The following is a 22975-nucleotide window of genomic DNA, read 5'->3' on the forward strand; positions in this document are numbered from 1 at the left end:
TTCAAACGTCTCCATAGGCTTGAGCCTCCCTATCTCGAACTTCCTTCCACTTCCCACAACCCTCCAAGTCTGCAGTTATCAAATTTCAGTTTCTCAAGCATCCCTGAATGTAGGCAGCTATGCCTCCAGCTGCTAAGACCCCAAGCTCTGGCATTCCCTCCCTAAATTTCTCAACTTGAAAACATGCCTTAAAATTCAACCTCTTAGATTGAACCTTTGTCAGCTATCTTTAGATAGCTAAATGATAACATCTGTTATATAACACACTTACAAAGTACCTTCAGGTGCTTTAGTAAAGTCACCATATAAACTCAAGTTTAATGTCAATATCCCACATCACATGAGGAATGCCAGGTGTAATTGGATCAGTAGACAATTCGATCCTCATTTGAAAGTCAATAATTCGTTGTGTGCTTAGTATTTGTGACAAATTCCTAAATATATTTTTAGGATAGAAACTGTAGGTGTCATAATGTAATTACACACTCCCACCAGAAGTGCTGCTGTTGGGAGGGTTGAGTCACAATCCATTTGACAAGTTTACGCAGTGTTTCCATGCTCAGTATGGACCTTAAAATTTATAATGGCAAAAATATTGAAAGGAAATGCCTGCAAATGCAATACTTTTATTGTAGATAGATACACTGTAGACGCCTACCAGCTGAAAAGACTAGATTGTACTTTAATCAGCAGCTACTCTTCAATTAATACTTCACAATTATTTTGGCAAAACAAAAGGTGTTTGCGAGTTGGAGTGTTGTCATGTTGTATCTATATTAGGCACAAAATCAAAACCTACATTTACAAAAATGAATCCGCAGTCTATCCCATTGAAGTATACATTTCAGTGGAGCCTTAAATTTGTTTCTAGACAATCTCAAAATGTACAATAACTGAGCAGAAACCTCTTCCATCAGCTTAGGACACAGTGAATGCATCAGTGTCCTAATCTCACAATAACCAACGTATTGCTTAAAAAAAAACTCATTTTGTCGAAGTCTGGCAATTAAATGTGAATAATCATTAATTCATACATTTCCCATGGCAACACCTGTATTAGAGTCCACTTGTCAATCAATCAGCACTTGCCTTTCTTCCCATATAAATGGCGGTTTTCCATTGCATTGATATTCTTACAAATTATTATGTGTACGAGGTGAAAAGCTTTGACAAAATGTGTCTTTTTCAGCAATACTCAAGTTCCTTACCAGCAAACGACTTATAATAGCCAATGGTTTTGTTCAAATCATGTTGGCCTGCATGAACAGCTCAGAGTTCAACAACTGCAGTTTTAAAATGAATGATGTCAGGACAATGTTAAGAATCTCCTTCACCACTCAAGACAATTCCAAGGTCACAAGGCATTTCTGCTCATGGAGTTATTTACCAGTGAATTACGTAATTAATCATTTGCATGGTCAGCTGTAAATTTGTAGACAAGCACAAATGTGACTTGAAACTACATTTCAGTTAATCAGATGGTCCAAGTCTTCAATCTATATGCAACTGTCCTCACTAATGGCAATTATGGGCTCAACACATATTTCAAATGAAAATTATCCATGTAAACATAATGCTTTATGGACACTCTCCTACCAGTGATGCTATAGCACCTACATTGGCAGGAAGAAGTCATTACAATATAGAATACTACAAGGAATTTAATAAACATTCAATTTTTCCAAGTTGGAGAAATCTAGAGATGTAATTGTGACTGAAATAAAAAACAAACTTCAATTCAGTATTTGCTTCTAGTGCCTTTTGCCAAGCTTTAGGTAATCTGAAGTGGGGGGAGCTGTGTCAGATCTAACTGCTTTTAGTGGTAAATTGATATTAACAACTCCAAGTAAAACCATGTTGCATCGCCACGTTCGCTAGATTTTCCTCGATGGCTAACTGATGTCCAGATGAGCAAGATTTCAACAATGCATTTTGTGTCAGAACAGATTCTGATGAAAGGTTATTAATCTGCTGTTAAAAGGTTGTTAACTCTGTTTCTCTCACCAATCAAAACATGATTTTTTTTTTTCTCTGAGCAGTTATAACAAACTTTGGCACATTCCAATTTACTTTCCTCAGCCAAAGACCTCATCAGTATAGAGGTGACCTGCAAACAAAAATGTGCAGCATAAGTGCTGAGATTTGTAAAAAGATAACAAATACAACATCTTACTTCTGGACACAGGTCACTGTAGTCTTATTGTGTTGAGTGGAGTGACACACAACACGTACATGATTTCCAGAAACTAAGAAAGCCTAAAATTAAAATCCTGTCCCTTTTAACCTGAAATTTGAAAATGTGTTTCTCATTCTCCTTCTCTGGTCTCCAAAGATGTCAGTTGGTAGTTTGAGGCCAAACATACTTGGGAAACAGACTGTATGATTCTGCAGAAAGCAAGCATTAGAACTGCCTTCTTTGAGAGAGTTAAGAGCACAGCAGCTGTATAATCTGCAGAAAAATACCTTTTGGTTTAGTGTAAAACATTGCAAGTTCTGCATTCCCGAGAAACGCCAATACTATTACTACAATGATACTGCGAGATCATCACAAATTTACCTTTACAAAAATAAGGTTAGTGATTGGAATACAACAGTTCACCACTGTAGTCAATACAGCTCTAGCTGGCCTATTTACTGTTAACCTGCACTCAGACTTCAATGTTAAATAGGTGAGAAAAGTCACTTTCCAATTATTCTCAATATTCAGATACAAGATGCCAGCTATCCAGATTCCTAAACCCAAGAATGTATCCAGGGGCTGTTGTTATAGATGTTGCAATGCTTCTTGTCCTTGTTCTGTGACAATCCCTTCTTGCTCCCAAACTCCTCCATATCCCTGCAATCGATGACGAGTTTCTGCTCGCTTATCTCGTGAAAATAAATTAAACCTGGGCAAGAAACAAAAATAAATGACATTTATTTCACAGCAATGTATACGTCAAAGTTCACATCATTCATTAACTCTCACGGCACTCAAAGACGAGCAGATTCAATTGGAACACAGCTGTAAAATAATTCAATAGAAAGCAGCATGTTAAAAATAATCTGTGGTTACAAACAAGTTACATATTCCAGAAAATTAAATGTTGGGTCAAAATCCTGGAACTCCCTTCCTAATAACATTGTGGTTAACCTACAGCATATGGACTGCAGCGGTTCAACAAGGCAGCTCACCACCATCTTCTCAAGCGCAACTAAAGTCAGGCAAGAAAGGTTAGGCCAGCCAGTGACACCCACATCCCATGAATGAAAAAAAAAATCAATCAGTAACTAGGTTGCAAAATTCCCCAAACCCCCAGCTCCCCCAAAAAATTCTGTAACTAGAATATCGCTGCCCATGATAGTGCAGCAGCTTTTCAAAAAGACAGTTTGTTTAAGGCTTTAGCAAAGATTTGTAGCTCGGGTTGTGGGTGAGGTTGTTGAATTGCTCACTGAGCTGGCTTGTTTTTGTTCAGACAGTTCGTCACCCTGCTAGGTAACATCAGTGAGGCCTCCGATGAAGCGATGTTGTTTTACTCCCCTTGAAATTTATATCGTCCAGTCTGTTATGGTAGTATCATTTCCGGTTTTGTTCTGTATATGTTTGTACACGGGGCCCAATTCTACATGTTTGTTGATTGCATTACGAGCTGCCGTTCGTGTCTATGTTTGGCTTGGGCTACTATGGTTACATTGTCCCAGTTAAACTGATGGCCTTCGCTGTCTGAGTGTACTGATATTAGGGAAAGTTCATCGTGTCGCTTTGCTGCCAGCTGATGTTTGTGTATTCTGATGGCGAGTTTCCTTCCTGTCTGCCCAATGTAATGTTTGTGGCAGTCGTTGCATGGTATTTTGTAAACTACGTTGGTTCTGCATGTTGTGGGAATCGGGTCTTTAATCCTTGTGAGTGTTTGTCGTAGAGTGGCTGTGGACTTGTGTGCTGTCATGATTCCTAGTGGTCGTAGGAGTCTCTTTGTCACTTCTGGTATGTTCTTGACACACTGGCCACACTGCCTTAATCAAGGATTAAAGACCCCATTCCCACAACATGCAGAACCAACGTAGTTTACAAAATACCATGCAACGACTGCCACAAACATTAGATCGGACAGACAGGAAGGAAACTAGCCATCAGAATACACAAAAATCAGCTAGCGACAAAACAACACGATGAACTTTTCCTTAATACCAGTACACTCAGACAATGAAGGCCATCAGTTTAACTGGAACAATGTAACCATAGTAGCCCAAGCCAAACATAGACACGCACAGGAATTCCTAGAGGCATGGTTCTCAACCTATAATGCAATCAACAAACATACAGAATTGGACCCCATATACAAACCCATACAGAACAGGACCAGAAATGACAGTACTCACCATAATGGACCGGACAGTATAAATTCCAACCGGAGTAGAATAACATTGCTTCATCAGAGGCCTCACTGATGATGTTACCTAGCATGGTGATGAAATGTCTGAAAAACAAGCCATCTCGGTGAGCAAGTCAACAACCTCAAAAAACAGTTTCTTTTCAATGTTATATAGAATTGTATCAAGTCTGCCCATTGAGCTTGTGTCAGCTCTTTGGAAGATCTCTACAATTAATTCACCCTTTCCCCTGTAACTTCCTCTTCAATTGTGGGACGAGGTTCCATAGTACCTTTCAAAAAGGAACTGGATAAATAAAAGAGAAAAGAAAAAAATTCATGGCTATGGTTGGGTGGGTGCAAGGGTTGGGGCTGTGGAAGCGTGTGGATAGCTGTCTTGTAGAGCCAGAACAGACAATGGCAGGCCAAATGGCCTCCTTCTGTGCTCTGCAATTACATAGCTACAACCATTGACCAATCTCTGAGGGAGTTTCTCAAGTGCTATTGGGGCCCAGGAGTACAGCGGTGACCTTTGGCTTCCACCACAACTCAAGAACTCCATGTTGGAATTGCTCAAGGCCGTTACAGATCAGTCAAATGCTTGGAAAATTCAGATCTAGGCCAATAATTAACTAATTATACACTATTTACAACAACCAAATCATACAAATTGCTCCTGTCTAATGGTGAGCTGAAGATTTGCCTTTTTAAACACCTAAAGTCCAACTGCTGTTCAGTAAACACTAGGTGAAATCAAAGATCAACTGCTGCTCAAAATATTAGTGTAAAATATTTCATTTTTAAATAAGGTGGTGGTAGTGGGTGAAGATCACTCAGGAGGTACAGACATTCTGATTCCTGGGTCAAAGTTACTGTTTATTTTCACTTGTATATGCACAGAAAAGTAAGTTGAGGTTTTATACTTAGGGAAGTAGTACACCGGTCAACCTCAAACCTCTGATCAGAAGCATCTGGTGTTTGTAAATTGTTTTGCCTTTGGAACAACTGTGGTGGTGGGAGATTGCACACACTAAATTTTCAGATTTTGAAGTCAGTATATCTGAAAATCAACAGCATTTACAAATGGAGGCCATTCAGCTTACTGTGCCTCTGGCAGCTCTTTGAAAGAACTAACCAATGGGTCATGCTCCTCGATAATTTATTTTTGTTTTTGTTTTTGCATATGGTTACTGATTTTAACTAAAAGTCACTCACACAAAGAGATTGTTTCTGCTTGCTGGGTAATCCCGAACACAGGATCACAATTTCAGGGTAAGAACTGGGATGAGGGGAAATGTCTGCTGTCAAAGGGCTGTGAAGGTTTGGAATTCCCTTTCCCACACAGTTGTGGAAACTCAGCTGTTGAAGATCAGTCGTGATGTTATTGAACAATGAAGTGGATTCAAGGGGCTGAATGGCCTACTCCTACTTAATGTTTTGATAATGGAACTTTAGCTGCTCTTTCAATGATTGACCAAATGCAAGTGGTTTAGGTTGCTTATTATAAGTATTTTTAAATATGGGTCTCTCTTTTTGTCTCCCTCAGACCAGAATGAGCTAATATTAAAAGGATGTTTCTTCACCTGACCCAAATTCCCTCAACTCAGAAATTATTCAGCTTGAAATGATCTAATCACATCGTAAAAAACATGATAAAAATGGCTGAATGAAAAGAAATGATGAATATTTATTAATTCACAACTTTAGAAAAAGTGAGAAATTCAGTTTTGGAAAGGGAAGAACGAGGAGAAGCTGCTGGATCTCCTGCTGATAGTTTTAAAGGGATGTAGAATGAGGCATCTCTGTAATATAGAGAGATGAGAACATTATTATTAATAAATCATCGATAGAACATTTCAAAAAGGAAATTTTAGAGGGCAATGAAGTAAAAGCAATGCGTGGTATAACTGGAAAGCTCTTTCAAAGAACTGGCACAGGCACAATGGGCCAAATTGCCTCTTTCTGTGCTGTATCATTTTGCATTTTGTGATTACTTAGGAAATTAAGCAAAATACAACCTCTTCCCTCACCATCTCAGCTCCCTTCCCACTCACCGACTAAAACCGAATCAAGGAAAACAGCATACAGCAAATGCTAGAAACTGGAAATAGAATCAGAAAATGCTGGAAACAGATACGGCAATATTATAGCTCAATAATCTTTCAACAGTTGTGTTGAAGGGTCCACATTAACTCTGTTTTCCTCTCTCCACAGATGCTGCTAGACTTGTTGAGTGTTTCCAGCACTTTCTGCTTTGACTGGACACAAGGGACCTGCTCATTGAAGAGCAGGCTGAGCTTTCCCTGGTAGATTTGGGCAGAGGCTGTGATGGAGAGTGAAGCGGGAGTGTGCATGAGGGAAATTAGTTCTGTCTCACATTTCTGTCAAATCCAATGGGACCCAGCTCCAAAAGAGACTGAAAAATTAACAAGTTGTCATAGAAACAAGACTTAAAGCTCTGGCTTATTTCTACAACAACATCCACTGCTATTTTTAAAACCAAGTTTACCAATTCTTTAAATCAAACACATTGAAAAGCAAGCAACAAAACATAGAGAAAGGCATAAGTCAAAGGTTCACACATCAGAAAAAGGTGCAGGTCAAAGGTTAGCATACGCAAAGATAAAGGTTGAGGATCAGCACACAGTTACAGGTCAGAGGTTAACACACAAAAGTGCAGGTCAAAGGTTAATACACAGGAGACAAATTGGTTGATTACATCAACATTCACATGCATTTGGTACTCTGATTGGCTGAATTATCAAGCAGTTGATTAACCAATCAGAATGAGATGAGTGGAGGTCAGTTTCATGCAAGAAGCTGAAAAATGGGAAGATAATAAAATAAATGATCGTACAAGGGAAACAAGTCTTCTGATTGGCTGTAATGTGGGATCATCTGGAATCAATCCAGCAGCTACCATTGGCATTATGGCAGTAAAGATCCTGGTCAGAGAGTAACAGACACACAGAATAAAGAGCAGGAAACAGGTCAAACAGATGCTCATTCCAGTACAGCACAGCAAGAGATTGTGACTGAATAGTTACTGCTTTTAAAATTAGTTCCAGTACAATGACAGAAAATCCTTCCCTTTGTTTGTTGTAATAATTCCACTCCAACCAGCTACTCTCAACAGAGAGAGTGATGAATGGTAAAATCCGCTGTCAGCTGGCAGAGAAGAGAATGAGTTACTTACTGTCTAGGACCTCATATCATCAGTGAGGTTTTAGTTAAACGTTGGCGGTAAATATAAACAAAGTATGGATCCAGCAAATTAGACAAAAATAAAACTATCAAAGTCAGTAGAAAAATTTAAAAATGCAGCTTAACTGATCAAATCATTTCTTGGGGAGATAGATAGAAACAGAATTGCATATCTACCTTATATGCCTACACCGCAGTATAGCCAGTTACAACATGTCTTACTGCAGGGGACCCAGCAATGCAGCAAATCCCTCAACAATGCAGGGTGCAATGCAGCATCCAAACTCAGTCATTATGTTCGGGCAAGCAGCGAGGGACCACCTGCTTGGAAAAGCTCAGGCAACTGTAACTGCACCTTTACTACACACACATCACTGGGACTGAAAAAAACTGCTTTGAACAAGAAAATACAGTTTTCCAAAATTATATTAATTAAAAAACGGAAAGGCATCAGGTCCTCTGATTTATTTATTGTTGAATTATAATATTCACATGAACAAAAGGAAAGATGTCACTATTTTTGGAAGGATATCAAGGTCTTGGAGAGGATGCACAGGAGATTTACTGGAATCACAGAAACAGAATGGTACAAAAGGAAGCCGTTCAACTGTTATGTTTGTACCGACTCTTCAAATGAGCATTTAACTTAGCGCCAGTTTCCTGCCTTTCCCCCATATCTCTGCATGTTATTTCCAAATACCCATCCAATACCCGCCTGAATGCCTCAATTAAACCTGCCTCCACCACATTTCCAGGCAGTGCATTCCACACTCTAAGCAGTCACTGGGTGAAAAAAGATTTTTATCAAATCACATTTGAACCTTTTGCACATCACTTTCAATCTGTGCCCTCTTGTTCTTGATCCTTTGACATATGGGTGTCAAGGGAAAGGGATTTTGGTTATCAAGAGTAATTGGAGACTCTGGGATTATTCTCCTTACAGCAGAGGAGGTCAAGGAGGATGAAGAGGGGAGTTCAAAATTACAAAGGACTGTGATAAAGTAAAGGAGAAATTTGCCACTAGTGCAAGCATCAACAATCTTAGAGGGATTAATTCGGTCTGGAGGTTCGTGACCAGCTGCGTGCCACAAGGATCGGTTCTAGGTCCACTGTTGTTCATCATTTACGTCAACGATCTAGATGACAATATAGGAGGAATGGTTAGTGAGTTCATGGATAAGATCAAAATTGGTCATTATAGTGGACAGTGAACAATGTTATCTAAGCATACAATGAGATGTTGATTTGAGGACCCAACGTGCTGAGGAGTGGAAGATGGAGTTTAATTAGATAAATGTGAGGTGTTGCTTTTTGGTGAAAGAAACCAGGGCAGGACTCTCACAGTTAATGATAGGGCCTTGGGGAGTGTTGTTGAACAGACGGACCTAGGGTGCAGCTTCATAATTCCTTGAAAGTGGCGTTGCAGGTAGACAGGGTAGTGAAGGCGACATTTGGCACACTTACCTTCATTGATCAGAGCACCGAGTACAATAGTTGGGACGTCTTGTTGGAGTCATACAGGACAATGGCGAGGCCACTTTTAGAATGCTGCGTACAATTCTGATCACTTTGTTATAGGAAGGATGTTGTTTCTAGAAAGGGTACTAAGAAAATTTACAGGGATGTTGTGGGTACTAGAGGTTGTGAGTTATAAGGAAAGGCTGGGACATTTTTCTCTGAAGCGTCAGCAGCTGAGGGGTGACCTTGTAGGGGTTCATAAAATCATGAGAGGCATCGATAAGGTGAATAGCCAAGGTCTTTTTCCAAGGTAGGGGAGTCCAAAACTAGAAGGCAAAGATTTAGGTGAGAGGGGAAAGATTTTAAAAGGACCTAAGGGGCAACATTTTCCACACAGAGGGTGGTGCATATACAGAATGAGCTGCCAGAGGAAGTGGTAGAGGCGGGTACATTTCAACATTTAAAAGTCATTTGGATAAGTACAAGGAAAGGAAAGGTTTAGAGGGATATGGGCCAAACACAGGCAAACGGAACTAGTTCAGTTTCGGATACCCGGTCAGCATGGACAAGATGGACTGAAGGATGTGTTTCTGTGCTGTTTGACTGTATGACTCTATGATACAGACTGAAGATAAATGGAAAAAGAAACAGAGAAGATGAATAATTTGTTTTTGTAAACAAACAAAACAGCACGTTTAGATGATTTGAAAGATGCTGCCTGAAAGGGTGATGAGAGCAGATTCAATAATATCTTTCAAAAGAGATCTAGACTTACACTTAAAGGTTGAAATTTGCAGGGCTGTGTACTGATGGAGGATGAGTGACATTAATTGAATAGTTCTTTCGAAGATCTAGGAATGGCTTCTTGTTGTGCTGCAAGAACTTACTCTTTGAAATAAATTGTGTTCCTGAGCAATCTGCTACTTCACCTGATAAAAGTAGTAAGCAGGCAGTAGCCTGCTGCTTTGAGTGGGATCTGAACTGGGGGATGGTCAGGCTGCTGTGAAAAGCAAAAAGGTGAAGTCAGTAGGTGCCTGTCCCACCAGAGGTTGGAGAGCTTACTCAAAGATTGTGCTGGGGTAGGTCTTAACCATTCTCTGGGCCAATGGTGGAACACTAAACTCCAGATGTCAGAGATTCTTTGGTTGGGGGAACAGTTAGGAAAATTAACTAACACACTTGCATATTTCTGTAGCACCTTTCACATCCTTGGGACATTCCAAAGTTCTTTACAGTCAGTGAAGAGCTTTTGAAGGGTCATGTAAGGAAACACAGCAGTCTGTGCACAGCAAGATCCCACAAACAGCAATGTGATAATGGCCAAAGTAGCTGTTCTTCAGAGATGTTGACTGGGGAATAAAACAACATTGGAGAGCGCTCCTATGCTCTCTGTCAGAATTGACAAAGCAGGCAGTGCATCAGTTTTGTATATAATACAAAAGACAGCATCTCTGATTAATTGGCCAGTACTGAGGGAGTGCTGCATTTTCTGCCTCAGAAAATATCCCTTAAATAAAATGATGTTCTGTCCAGGGTGATAACGAGCACAAAGATGTGAACAGCTGAAGAACTATTGCTGCTCAATAAGTTGATAAACAGATGAAATGCAGAAGCTGTGCTTTGAACTGTTAACTCACAGATGTTTCCTTTGAGATGGACAAGGTTTAAGGTGACAATACCACATTGGACAGCATGCAGTCACTCCAAGCTGGAAAAAGTCACAGTAAGTACCTGCCTGATTACAAAGAGGGGAATGCAGGGAAGGCCTGAGGTGAGAGGCTGAGGGATTATTCCGGGAAAGCAGAAGTGTGGAGTTATCAGATTAACTGTGATCTAACTGAATTGTGGAACAGGCTCCAGGGGCCACGTGACCTAATCCTGTTTTTAACCTGTGGGGAGGCAGTGGGGTAATGTTAACATTACTGGATTGGTAATCCAGAGACCTGATCTAATGTTCTAGGCACAGGGGTTTGAATCCTATCATGTATAATGGTGAAATTTGAAGTTAGCCAAACAGTGACCACGTATGTACTGTCAATTGTTATAAAACCCATCTGATTCACTAATGTCCTGTAGGGAGGGAAAGCTGCCATCCTTATCCGGTCTGGCCAACAGACTTGGAGCAATATGGTTAACTCTGAACTGGCATCCAAGCAATTACAGATGGGTAATAAATGCCGGCTCAGCCAGTGATTCATTCCAAAGAAGAGCCATCCTGTTTCTTTCTCCACAGATGCTGCCAGACCTGCTGAGCTTCTCCAGCACTTTGTTTTTTAGATTTTTCTGAGGGATCTGAGTGGACAATGGGTCTCATTCTGAACTTTTAAAATGTAAGTTTGATTTTAAAATCTCGTAACAACTGGAACAACTTTTAGGGCAGGAATTCCACCTAGAACAGCAATTCAAGCACATTTTTAATGTCTGTCACGGGAGAAGAAGAAGACAGCCTGCATAATTTTGGTTGGATTCCCTTGAGGTTGGAAGATTGACTGGTGGTCCGATTGAGATGTTTAAAATGGTAAAGCAATTCAATAGAGAAACTATTTCCTCTGGTGGGAGAATCCAGAACAAAGGATACAAAATGAAACTGAGAGCCAGCTCATTCAGAGGTGATATTGGGAAGCATTTCTTCACACAAAGAACATAAAAAAGAGGAGGAAGAGTAGGATGTTCCACAATTCAATGTGAGAATCACAGACATTGGAGCAATGGTAATGTCACTGGATAAGTAATCCAGAGACCCAGGTTAATGCTCTGGATGCCCAGGTTCACACTCAACAAAACAGCTCAGGAAGAATGTCTGAAACTATAAACTAGTTCAGCAGTGGTGACCGTGAAATCCTCATTGATTGCCATTTGGTTCACGGATGTCCTCAGCGGGAAATCTGCTGTCCTTAGCTGGTCTAGAGTACAGGTGACGCCACAAAGATGTCGACACTTAACTGGCCTCTGAAAGAATTAAAAAGCCACTCAATTCAAGAGAAATTAGGGATGGGCAACAAATGCAGCCCTTGCCAGCGATGCCCACATCCCGTCATCGAATTTTAACAAAATCATGGTTGATATTCTTAAAAAGAGTGTGCTGGTGAAACGCAGCAGGGTCTGACAACATTTGGGTCATTGGTTCTTACTAAGGGTCACATTACTTGAAATGTTAATGGTTTCTTTTTCTCTACAGATGCTACCAGACCTGTTAAGTTTCTCCAGCACCTCCTATTTTGAGAAGATTTCCAGCATCCACAGTTCTTTGTTCATTATTATGGCTGATCTAACTTAAGACAAAAACATAATAGCAATCTGGAACTTCACCCCACATCCCCACCCCAAAATCTCCTTAAATGTTGTAAATTCTGAACATTCAAGACTAAAATCAACACATTTTTATTCAGTGTATTCAGGAATATGAAGCTAATCTGTGTAAATGGAGTTCAAGTACAGATTACATGGTCAAACTGAATAGCAAAACTGCTTTTAAGGATTGAAAGGTCTCCTCCTATTGCTATGTAAATTGTGAAATCATGCTCTGTATTGGCTGGGCAGGTCGATGCGATTCAAAGTTGACATTATGAGCTGTGGACCAGCTTCTGGATATTTCGGATCCAGCCCTCCCTAAGTAAGTACAAGTGAATATAAAGGGAAGCCATTCATTCTCAACAGTGATTTGCTATCACTGGCGGACAAAGTCAGTGACTTTGATCTGTAGGTCCCTGTGCTACACAACCTTCATTCAAATTAGGCACATGCACCAAATCAGCAACAGAAGCAGACAGTGAATCTTTTAAACGGAATCATGCAAAGAGGGAAGCTGGCTTTACTTACAGTCGCCTGATACCAGATTCTGGCTGGGTTGCTGGCTTTGGCTGCAATTGTGGGGTAGGAGGGGGGTTTGAAGGCCCGTTGTCTTCCTCCAATTCTTCACTGTGAAAACAAGGTAGATCGTTAACATGAGCCTTTCGTGACAAAGTGAAGGATGACGATCTGAGTATGAAAGCCCAGCTGGGAGAAAGAAGTCTCTACCTTTTGTAATAAGCCATCTCTTCCTGAAGGAGGAACACCTTGGCCTTCAGTTCATTCCTCTCATGAAGGACATCCCTCAGCTCTTGTAACGTGAAGCGAGGCCGGTTGGGATCATTTAGATCTAAAAGCGCCTTATCCGATTGAAAATCTTCTTCACTATCAGGTTCTGTCTGTTTAAAAAAAACATACTTGTCAATCTTTACCCAACAATCACCGGTGACAGAGACAGTATCACTCACCCCCAACATCCTAAATTACATTTAGCTCAATAATCTGTTGTACCAATGAATGTCGTGACTCAATCCTTTTCTGACGACCATCTGCTCCCCCAAGGTCACTACATCATTGGCAAAAAACATACAAGGACAAACCAATCCAAATTCTTTGAAAAGGGACAGATCTTTGTCTCCAAGGCAGAGACAGGAAAGAAATGCACCAAATGTTGATCATGATATCATAAGGAAGCAATGCTGCGACACCTACTGACAGCAAATGTCACAGCATGGAGCTGTCACAACCCTAAGGAAAGGCATGTCCTCTTTAAGAAGGACATAAATCAGTTAGTATAAACAGATCAATAAAGCCATGTCAAGGTTATGCAATATAACAGTTCCTCAGGCTACAACAGGCCATCAAACACTGGACTGAAACACAGAAGGGGAAGCAATCTGCACAAAGTTAAATCACACAGTAAATGCTCTGGGTTTGCTCATAAAAAGCCAATGTTACCAAAGTTCACCAGGAGAGGGTATCTGTCGCCCTTATCCACTCTGTGATTCCTGTTCTATACTATCTGGTAGCGACTCAGTGATCTGTGAGTTGGCACAGCAACATTTCAGTTGTCTAGGCAACAAGCCAACGGATAAATGGACAATGTTGCAGGGAAACTATCAGCATAACCCACACAGCAAGAATGTTTATCAGGTGAATCAACACCTCAATGTGAAAAAGCTCAGCAGTAGCTGAATCACATTTTAACTTCAAGTTGCAATGCATGGCTATTCCTCCAAAACCTGCCTGGCTGTCAGAACAGGTGAAAATAAAATCTCTCATTCAGCAGTTCAACAAATACATTTGTACTGGGAAAAGTGAGAGACACAGCTCTATATGATCAAGGTTTGATGTTAGAGATGGTATGGAGATCATGGGACAAATTGTAAATGTTCACAGGCAAAGTAGAGATCAAGTGGAGACAATTTTTTTAAACATTCTTTGGTGACCAGCATTTGCTGCTTTTTCCTCAAACTGAATGGCTTGCTTGGCAATTTCAGAAGGCAGCTGTCAGTGAACCAGATCACTGTGGGTCTGGAGTCACATGTAGCCCAGCTCTGTAAGGGTGTGGATCATAAACATTGAGATAGTTTGCTTTGGCAGAGCAGCCTGCTTCTCCATTGTGCATTCTACATAAAGTTAAAACTTTATGATAATCTGTACTTACTGATGGTGGTTGATTTTATTTCTATATATATTTATGTTTTCAAAATTAATATTGCACAGCTTTGAAACTTACAAACACTCTTACATCTGTGCTCTTTCTGGAAGTGTGCATGGAGATATCTCACATCAATAGTAGGACAATGTCAGCACCAACCAGATTCTTGAGCCAGAACACAGAGGAATACACTGCAGATACTATATTAAAACAGCTGGAATGTCAGAAAGTAGAACATAGGGCAATCTATCTGAGCACTGAAATAGAGCTGACAAGGTTAATTCTGACTGCAGTGCCAATAACACCTGTTGGGGAGTGGTCTCTCTTACTTTCTGCGAACAGAATGTCTCAGATACCAAAGTGACCTTATCCTTGCTTTTACACAGAATTCATTTTGATAGGGTGATATTTTAAAAATAATTCATTTTCATAGTCTTTCCAAAGGTGGTGGTGAACTGTCTCCTTGAACCACTGATACAGGATTTTGGCCTAGCAAAAGCAAAGGAGAGGACAATACATATCTGAGCCAAAATGATGCGAGACTAGATGGTGATGATGTTACCATGATATTGCTACTTATTTCTGATTGTTGTTGGAGTCTGTGGGTTCAGGAGGTGCTGTTCAAGCTACAGTGGGCCAAAGAGGGATAGGATGGAAAAGGGCTCAACCCTCTATTCCAGGGCCATCCAGCTTGACTCCAGCATCCATCACTCCTGCCTCAACATTCATCTCTACACTCTGGGTGCGAGTCAAAATGTACAAGAGAGCAGTCTTTCGTATTTGGTTAAATTGAAGGGATTGGAAGGGCTGAATGGCCTCCCATGTTACTGAAATATACTGCTTTTAAAAATGTTAATTACATGTTAAAAAAGCAGTTATATGCTGGACGAAAGTATACATTTCCAAACACCCCCCTCTGAGGGTTTCCACTTGTCAAATCTTCTTACCACAAATACAAAGGTCAGTTTTGAACTCCACCGTCCAACACATAGAATCTCTACAGTGTGGAAACAGGCCCTTTGGCCCAACAAGTCCCTCCGACCATCCAGACTCCATCCCCCTGTAACACACCTAATCTACACATCCCTGAACACAATGGGAAATTTGGCATGGCCAATCTACCTAGCCTGCACATCTTTGGACTGTGGGAGTAAACCGGAGCACCCGGAGGAAACCCACGCAGACACAGGGAGAATGTGCAAACTCCACACAGTCGCCCAAGGGTGAAATTGAACCTGGGTCCCTGGCGCTGTGGGGCAGCAGTGCTAACCACTGAGCCACTGTGTCACCCCGCTCAGCTAATATCAGTAATCTGCAGTTCTGACTTTCCTGAAGGCTTTTTTTTTTATTTTCAAAGTAGTTTTAATTAAGTGCAAATTTTAATTTATTGGAAATAAACATTTCACACATTATAAAGCAAGAGATCAAACTTAAAACACAAACATAATGGCACACAGGCAAAGCAGCTCAATCTTTGATGTGCACACAGCAAACTGCAACACGACTAAAGCATTACCATGAAATACTCCCTTTCGCATTCCTCAATGTTCGGAAAGAAAGCAAGCTGCTGTACCTGAAGGTAATGAACAGAGCAATAACAGATTATTCAGTGAGCCTCCTGTCCATAGGCAGTGAATGTGGTTAAAGCCATCAGTCACACACTGAAGGGATGCTGGAGCATTTCAGAAACCAGATCTTGCTCATGTTCTGGAAATATACTTCACATAACAGCCCCAGAAATGAATCCTACCTTTTTATTTTCATCTAAATGTAGGTTCTCTGAACAAAGCTGACGAGACACATGCAAGGCAACTGCTTCAGAGCGAGTGTGGAAAACTGAAGAAATCCCATTTGTCCTCCTCATAAATGGATCCAGAATGTAAACACACTAATGTGGTCAAATAAACCCCAGCCTTGACTCTGGATTCGAGGTTATATGTAAATCTGAATTGCTGCAAAGAGCCATTCATTCTCCTGTATGCTCCACATGCTTGATGAAACCAGAAAGAACACAACAAATCTACATTCTTCAGAGATAGTAAGAACTGTCGATGCTGGAGTCAGAGATAACACAGTGTGGAGCTGGAGGCACACAGCAGGCCAGGCAGCATCAGAGGAGCAGGAAAGTTGACGTTTTGGGTCAGTCTTCTTTCTGAAGAAGGGTCCCGAACCTACATGTCAACTTTCCTGCTCCTCTGATGCTGTCTGGCCTGCTATGCTCCTCCAGCTCCACACTGTACTAAATCTACATTTCTATTCTTCAATGATCCAAACCACTTCACAGCCAATTTAATGCTTTGAACGGTAATCACGACTGATTAATCTCATTGATTCTTGTGGATCTTGCCAATACGACCATAAGCTGTAGGAGCAGAAGTAGGCCATTTGACCCATCAAATCTGTGCAACCAATGAGATCATGATTGATCTGCTCATCCTCAACTCCACTTTTCTGCCTTATCCACAGTACTCTTGATTCCCTTACTGATTAGAAATCTGTCTCAGCCTTGAACACACTTAACGACCCAGCCCTGAAAGCCTTCTGTGGAAAAGAATTCCACAGATTGACTACCATCAGAGCAGTAATTTCTCTTCAGCTCTGTCTTAAATGGGAAACCCCTTAAGTATCCCTTGTGTGCAAATTAGCTGCTTTCTTTTCTAACATCACAACAATGAAGATATCAGAAGCTCTTAATTCAGAGTTCATGAAATGGGTTTCTGAAATGTAAGTCTTTGTTGTAATGCGCCCAGCTCTAGGAAAATGAATGATTAAAATTAATGAATGATTTCCTGGTGCTGGATCGGGCTTTGTCCACTGATAGTGGCACATTTTGAAGCTGCAGATATTTCCCCAGTGCCCAGTTCGGAACTTGTACGGAGAGTGCACCCATGCTCGCCTTGGTGAGACTCCGGCTCTGCACATCCAACAGGAACAACAGGAGCCCAAGAATCTGAGTCTGCCTGTCCTGCTGGAAACATTCCCATGGCACAAATGAAGGATGAGGCCCAAACGTACCACTGAATAAACTAACTGAACACACAGGCCTACAGTAGATTGAATGGGACCCAAAAACTCTACCCCTCCATACAAAAGGCATTAATTTTCCAATTTTACATTGTGTGCACTTTGAACTGTTTGACCACAGGGGCATCACATCTGCCTTGATCTTGCCTTCACTTGCTAAACACACAAATGCACTTTTTAGGAGATTACTTAGCTATTCCTCCACTATTCCTTCTTAGTGCTCTGCTCTCCAGTCGACAATGGAAAAGTCAAAGGTCAAACTTGAACCATTCTTACTTGGGGAATAAATATACTGAACTATTGAAGACCCCAGGATATTCCCAAGCACAAGGAAAGAAACAATATACCTTCAATTGGTCATCTCCATTTTGTGTGGGCTGTCCATGGTATTTCTCCCTCAGCTTCCCGATTTCCATTCTCATGTTTCCCATTTCCTGTTCTTTGGTCTGCAATGTGGTTTCAAGCTCCACCTTCTGCTCAATCAGCCCTTTCCCCTGTGCATCAATCACTGTCACCTTGTGTCGCAGCTCATGGTTTATCTTCATCAGCCTGTTCTGCTGCAGCTGTAACTGAAAGGGACAGAATGACAAGGGCATCACTCAGTGAAAGGGTCAGTGACAGGTCACACTTGCACACAGAAGACAGCGACATGTCCCCACCCTTGTCCTAAAGGCAGCGGCACATCGCAATCCCCATCCTGAAGACTGCAACATATTCAGTACAAACTCTTTACTGTTCCTTCATTATACATATATATATGTGACAAAGTGTCACCAGTTAAGACTTGAGCACATTATCTGTTCCAATGCAAGCTAAGAACCAATGCAGATTTGAACCAGCTGAATTTCTCTGCCAGAAGGCAGGACCCCTGAGAGTGAGTACTCTCAAAGAATCCATTGGGAATGCTAAACTAGACTGTGGGCCCCGATCCGCGGATCAGGCCTTGAAACAAAAACCTTGCGACCCGGAGGTAAGGGCGCTATCCATAGAGTCACAACTAAGACTCAGAATCACATCAGATGACACACTCAGTTTCACGCACAATGTTAAACAGAAAATTTCACCGAATAATTATCAGAATGTTCTCAGGACTCCTGCATATTCTGATTTCCCTTGTACAGAAGCAGAAAATTCTGGAAATACGTATCAGATTAAACAGCATCTGTGCAGGAAAAATCATGTCAAAGACCTTTCAAAAAAATGAATGTAAAAATCCAAGTTTCTTTAGATCTGGAACAGTTCCCACAGATTGGAGGCTAGCTAATGTAACTGCACTATTTTAAAAAGGAGGTAGAGAGAAAATAGGGAATTATAGACCAGTGCATCTGACGTTGGTAGTGGGGAAGATGCTAGAGTCAATTGTCAAGGATTTTATAGCAGAATACTTAGATAACAATGGTAGGATCAGACATCATGGATTTACAAAAGAAGAATCAGAGAGATATGGGCCAAATGCTGGCAAATGAGACTGGATTGATTTACGATATCTGGTCAGCATGAACGAGTTAGACTGAAGGGTCTGTTTCTGTGTTGTACAACTCTATGACTACTGGAATTTTTCAAGGAGATAATTTGTTGAGTTAATGAGGGGGAGCCAGTGGATGTGGTTTATTTGGACTTTGAGACTTTCAACAAAGTTGCATGTAAGAGATTAATGTGTAAAATTAAAGCGCATGGGATTGGGGCTAGTGTATTGAGATGCACTGAAAATTGGTTAGCAGACAGGAAACAAACAGGAGGAATAAATGGGTCTTTTTCTGAATGGCAGACAGTGACTAATGGAGTACTTCAGGGATCCCAGCTATTTACAATATAGGTTAATGATTTAGATGAGTGAACTAAATGTAATATTTCTAAATTTCCAGATAACATAAAGCTGGATGGCAGGCTGAGCTGCGAGGAGGATGGAGAGATGTTGCAATGTAATTGGGACAGGCTGAGTGAGCAAGCAAATACATCGCAGATACAGTATAACGTGGATAATTGAGAGGTTATCCACTTCGGTAGCAAAAAGTAGGAAGGCAGACTATTAGGTGAATAGCTATAAATTGAGAGAGGGTATGTTCAAAAAGACCTGGGGTTTCTTTGTGCACCAGCTGCTGAAAGTAGGTGTATGGGTGCAGCAGGCAGTAAAGAAGGCAAACTGTATCTTGACCTTCATAGCGAGACGATTTGGGTACAGCAACATGGATGTCTTGCTGCAATTAGACAGGGCATTGGTAAGGCCACACTTGGGATATGGTGTGCAGTTTTGGTCTGAGGAACAATGTTCCTGCTATGGAGGGAGTGCAGCAAAAGTTTGCTGAATTGATTCCTGGGATGGCAGGACTGATGTAGGAGGAGAGATTGAGTCAGTTCGGATTGTAGTCACTGGAGTTCAGAAGAATGAGGAGGGATCTCATAGAAACCTATAAAATTCTAACAGGACTAGACAGGGTTGATGCAGGAAGGACGTTCCTGTTGGTGGGGGAATCCAGAATCAAGGTTCATAGTTTAAGGAGAAAATGTTAACCTTTTAGGACTGAGAGGAGCAGAAATATCGTCACCCAGAGAGTCGTGAGCCTGTGGAATTCACGATCACAGAAAGTGGTTGAGGCCAAAACGTTATGTGTTTTCAAGAAGGAAATAAATATTGCTCCTGTGGCTAAAAGGATCAAGGGATATGTGGGGAGACGATGGCCTAGTGGTATTATCGCTGGACTATTAATCCAGAGACCCAGATAGTGCTCTGGGAACCCAGGTTCAAATCCCGCCACAATCTGAATTCAATAAAATATCTGGAATTAAGAATCTAATGATGACCATGAATTCATTGCTGAATGTTGGAAAAACCCATCTGGTTCACTAATGTCCTTTAGGGAAGGAAACTGCCATCCTTACCTGGTCTGGCCTACATATGACTCCAGACCCACAGCAATGTGGTTGACTCTCAACTGCCCTCTGGGCAATTAGGGATGGGCAAATAAATGCTGCCTGGCTAGTAACACCCTCATCCCGTGAATGAATATAGACGTAAAAAAATACGGGGGGGGAGGGGTGGATTAGGAATATTGAGCTTAATGATCAGCCATGATTGTATTGAATGGTGGAGCAGGCCTGAGGGGTCAAATGGCTTACTCCTGCTATTTTCTATGTTTCCATGTAAAAATCATCAAACCCAAAATACTAACTATTTCAATTCCCACAGCTCCACAGGTCACAGGCTAGGAATCTCTAAGTGTGATGCAATGGTCTCCAGTATTTAGATGGGTGCAGCTCCAACAACAGTTAAAAAGTTTAATACCATCCAGGTCAAAGCGGCCCAACTGATTGACACAATATCCACTACCTTCAACACTCGCTCACCCCACCATCAACACAATGGTTGCAGTGTGTACCAAATACAAATGCACTATACTAATACAGCAAAGCTTCTTCAACATCACCTTCCAAACCTGCAATCTCTGCCATTTCGAAAGACACCGTCTAGAATGGGAACACCACCACCTGAAAGTTCTCCTCCAAGCCACGCACCATCCTGACTTAGCCATTCCTTCAGTGTCAATGGGTCAAAATCCTGAAACTCCCTCCCAGACAGCCGTGGATGTAGCTACACCTCAAGGACTCTGGAGGTTCAAGAAGATAGCCCACCAACACCTTCTCAAGTACACTTAGGGATAGGCAACAAATGCTGGCTCAGTCAGAGATGGCCACTTCCATTATGAACAAAAAATGTGCTGCAAGAGCTGCTGCATATTTTCAGTATTTTTAAAAATGAAAAGAACTGCGGATGCTGTAAATCAGGAACAAAAACAAAGTTGCTGGAAAAGCTCAGCAGGTCTGGCAGCATCTGTGAAGGAAAAAAAAGTGTTAACGTTTCGGGTCCAGTGACCCTTCCTCAGAACTTCCGAGGACCTGAAACATTAACTCTTTTTTTCTTTCACAGATATTGCCACACCTGTTGAGCTTTTCCAACAACTTTGTTTTTATTCAGTACTTTTAGTTTTGTTTCAGATTTCCAATAGCCACAATATTTCCTTTTATATCTCCTTTCATTGAGTAGAATGGGTGGGTATCCTCTGGAGTTCAGAAGAATGAGAGCTGATCTCATTGAAACATTTAAAACTCTTAGCAGGTTTGATATGGTAATTGCTGATTGCTCCTGGCTTAAGTTTAGAAAACAGGATTCTAGTAACAGGATAAGGGGCTGGCCATTTATGATGGAGTGAAGGAGAAATTTCTTCACTCAGAAGATTGTGAATCCTTGGAATTTTCTATCCAAGGAACTGATATGCTCATTTGTTCGGGACATTCAAGACTGCCAGAGAGACTTGGTTTCTAAGGTTATCAGGATAGATGGGAGTATTGCAGTTGGTGCAAAAAAAAATCAGCACTATCTTAACAAATGACGGAGCAAACCTGAAAAGGTGGATGCCTACTCCTGCTCCTACGTAATAATATCAGAAATAACACCCTTCTCTCTTTCCCCAACAAATAAACTGAACTCAAGTGAATGTGGGACTTGATCAAGGTCCAGTAGCACAGCACATAGGGTTGTTACTCCCTTGAAATTCTTCTTTTGCACAGACCTCAGGTCCCTCTGCGTCTGCAACTTCCAAAATCAAAAGTCAACTCATTGATATGGTAATCAAGCTTTGTTGACCCTCTGAGCAGCTGTGCAGCTTTGAGGGAATGTAGCATGGGATGCCCACATTTCGAGACTTCCAGCACCAGGTCCCTAGCAGAGAACCTGCTATTCAGAAATAAAGATAGAAAGTGCTGCAGAAACTCAGTAGGCCTGGCAGCATCAGTGGAGCGAAAAACAGAGTTTGTGTGTCCAATATGACTCTTCCTTGCGTGTACAATTAACAGAGACATGACCGGCATTGGAGGTGCTATTAATTTCAGTCCAGGCTGAAATGGTAAATACTTACTGCTTCAACATCTTCGTTTTTCAGAGTTAATTCTCGGTCTTTGGCTCTGAGCTCATCCCGCTGTTTATCAACCACTTCCTTTAACTTCTTCATCACTTGCCATTCTCTTTCTGACATCCCAGCTAAAAGACAAGTAAGGGAAACATGACTGTTGGTGAGTTACCAATTAGGTAATTCTTTTCCAACTATCCTGTAAAGGATTTTAAACCATTTTGAGGAAGTGAGCATCACTGACATTTACTGACAATCCCATGTTCACAATTCAAAACACGTACCTTGCTAGACCATTTCAAAGATCCTGTGCCTCAGTCTAGACTGATACCTGTTGGGTCACATGGACATGATGAAATGTGATCATATTAAGCTGTCAGATAAAGTCAGAGATGTACAGCATGGAAACAGACCCTTCAATCCAGCTTGTCCATGCTGAACAGATATCCTGAATTAAGCTAGTCCCATTTGTCATTATTTGGCTCACTTCCCTCTCAACCCTTCCCATTCATACACCCATCCAGATGCCTTTCAAATGTTGTAACTGTACCAGCCTCCACCACTTCCCCTGGCAGTTCATTCCATAC

The 22975-nt window shown here is 41.2% G+C and overlaps 1 protein-coding gene across 4 annotated transcripts in view; it reads right to left on the bottom strand.

Moving 5' to 3' along the window:
* Positions 1-606: 606 nt before the first annotated feature.
* The window catches only part of rilpl1 (Rab interacting lysosomal protein-like 1), a 44509-nt gene continuing 22140 nt past the window's right edge, over positions 607-22975 (bottom strand). Inside the window, exons 3-9 of one of the 4 annotated variants that reach the window (XM_048611231.1) lie at positions 22398-22519; positions 17832-18053; positions 15977-16033; positions 13029-13198; positions 12831-12929; positions 7207-7294; positions 607-2888 (exon numbers count right to left, since the gene is read on the bottom strand). In XM_048611231.1, coding sequence (XP_048467188.1) covers positions 2883-2888; positions 7207-7294; positions 12831-12929; positions 13029-13198; positions 15977-16033; positions 17832-18053; positions 22398-22519 — 764 coding nt within the window. In that variant the 3' untranslated portion in view covers positions 607-2882. The remainder of the gene's footprint in view (positions 2889-7206; positions 7295-12830; positions 12930-13028; positions 13199-15976; positions 16034-17831; positions 18054-22397; positions 22520-22975) is intronic. The other 3 variants (XM_048611233.1, XM_048611230.1, XM_048611232.1) reach the window with 3 other exon arrangements.

This window comes from Rhincodon typus, chromosome 24 (genome assembly GCF_021869965.1).
Source record: "Rhincodon typus isolate 14 chromosome 24, sRhiTyp1.1, whole genome shotgun sequence".
Taxonomy (NCBI): Eukaryota; Metazoa; Chordata; class Chondrichthyes; order Orectolobiformes; family Rhincodontidae; genus Rhincodon; species Rhincodon typus.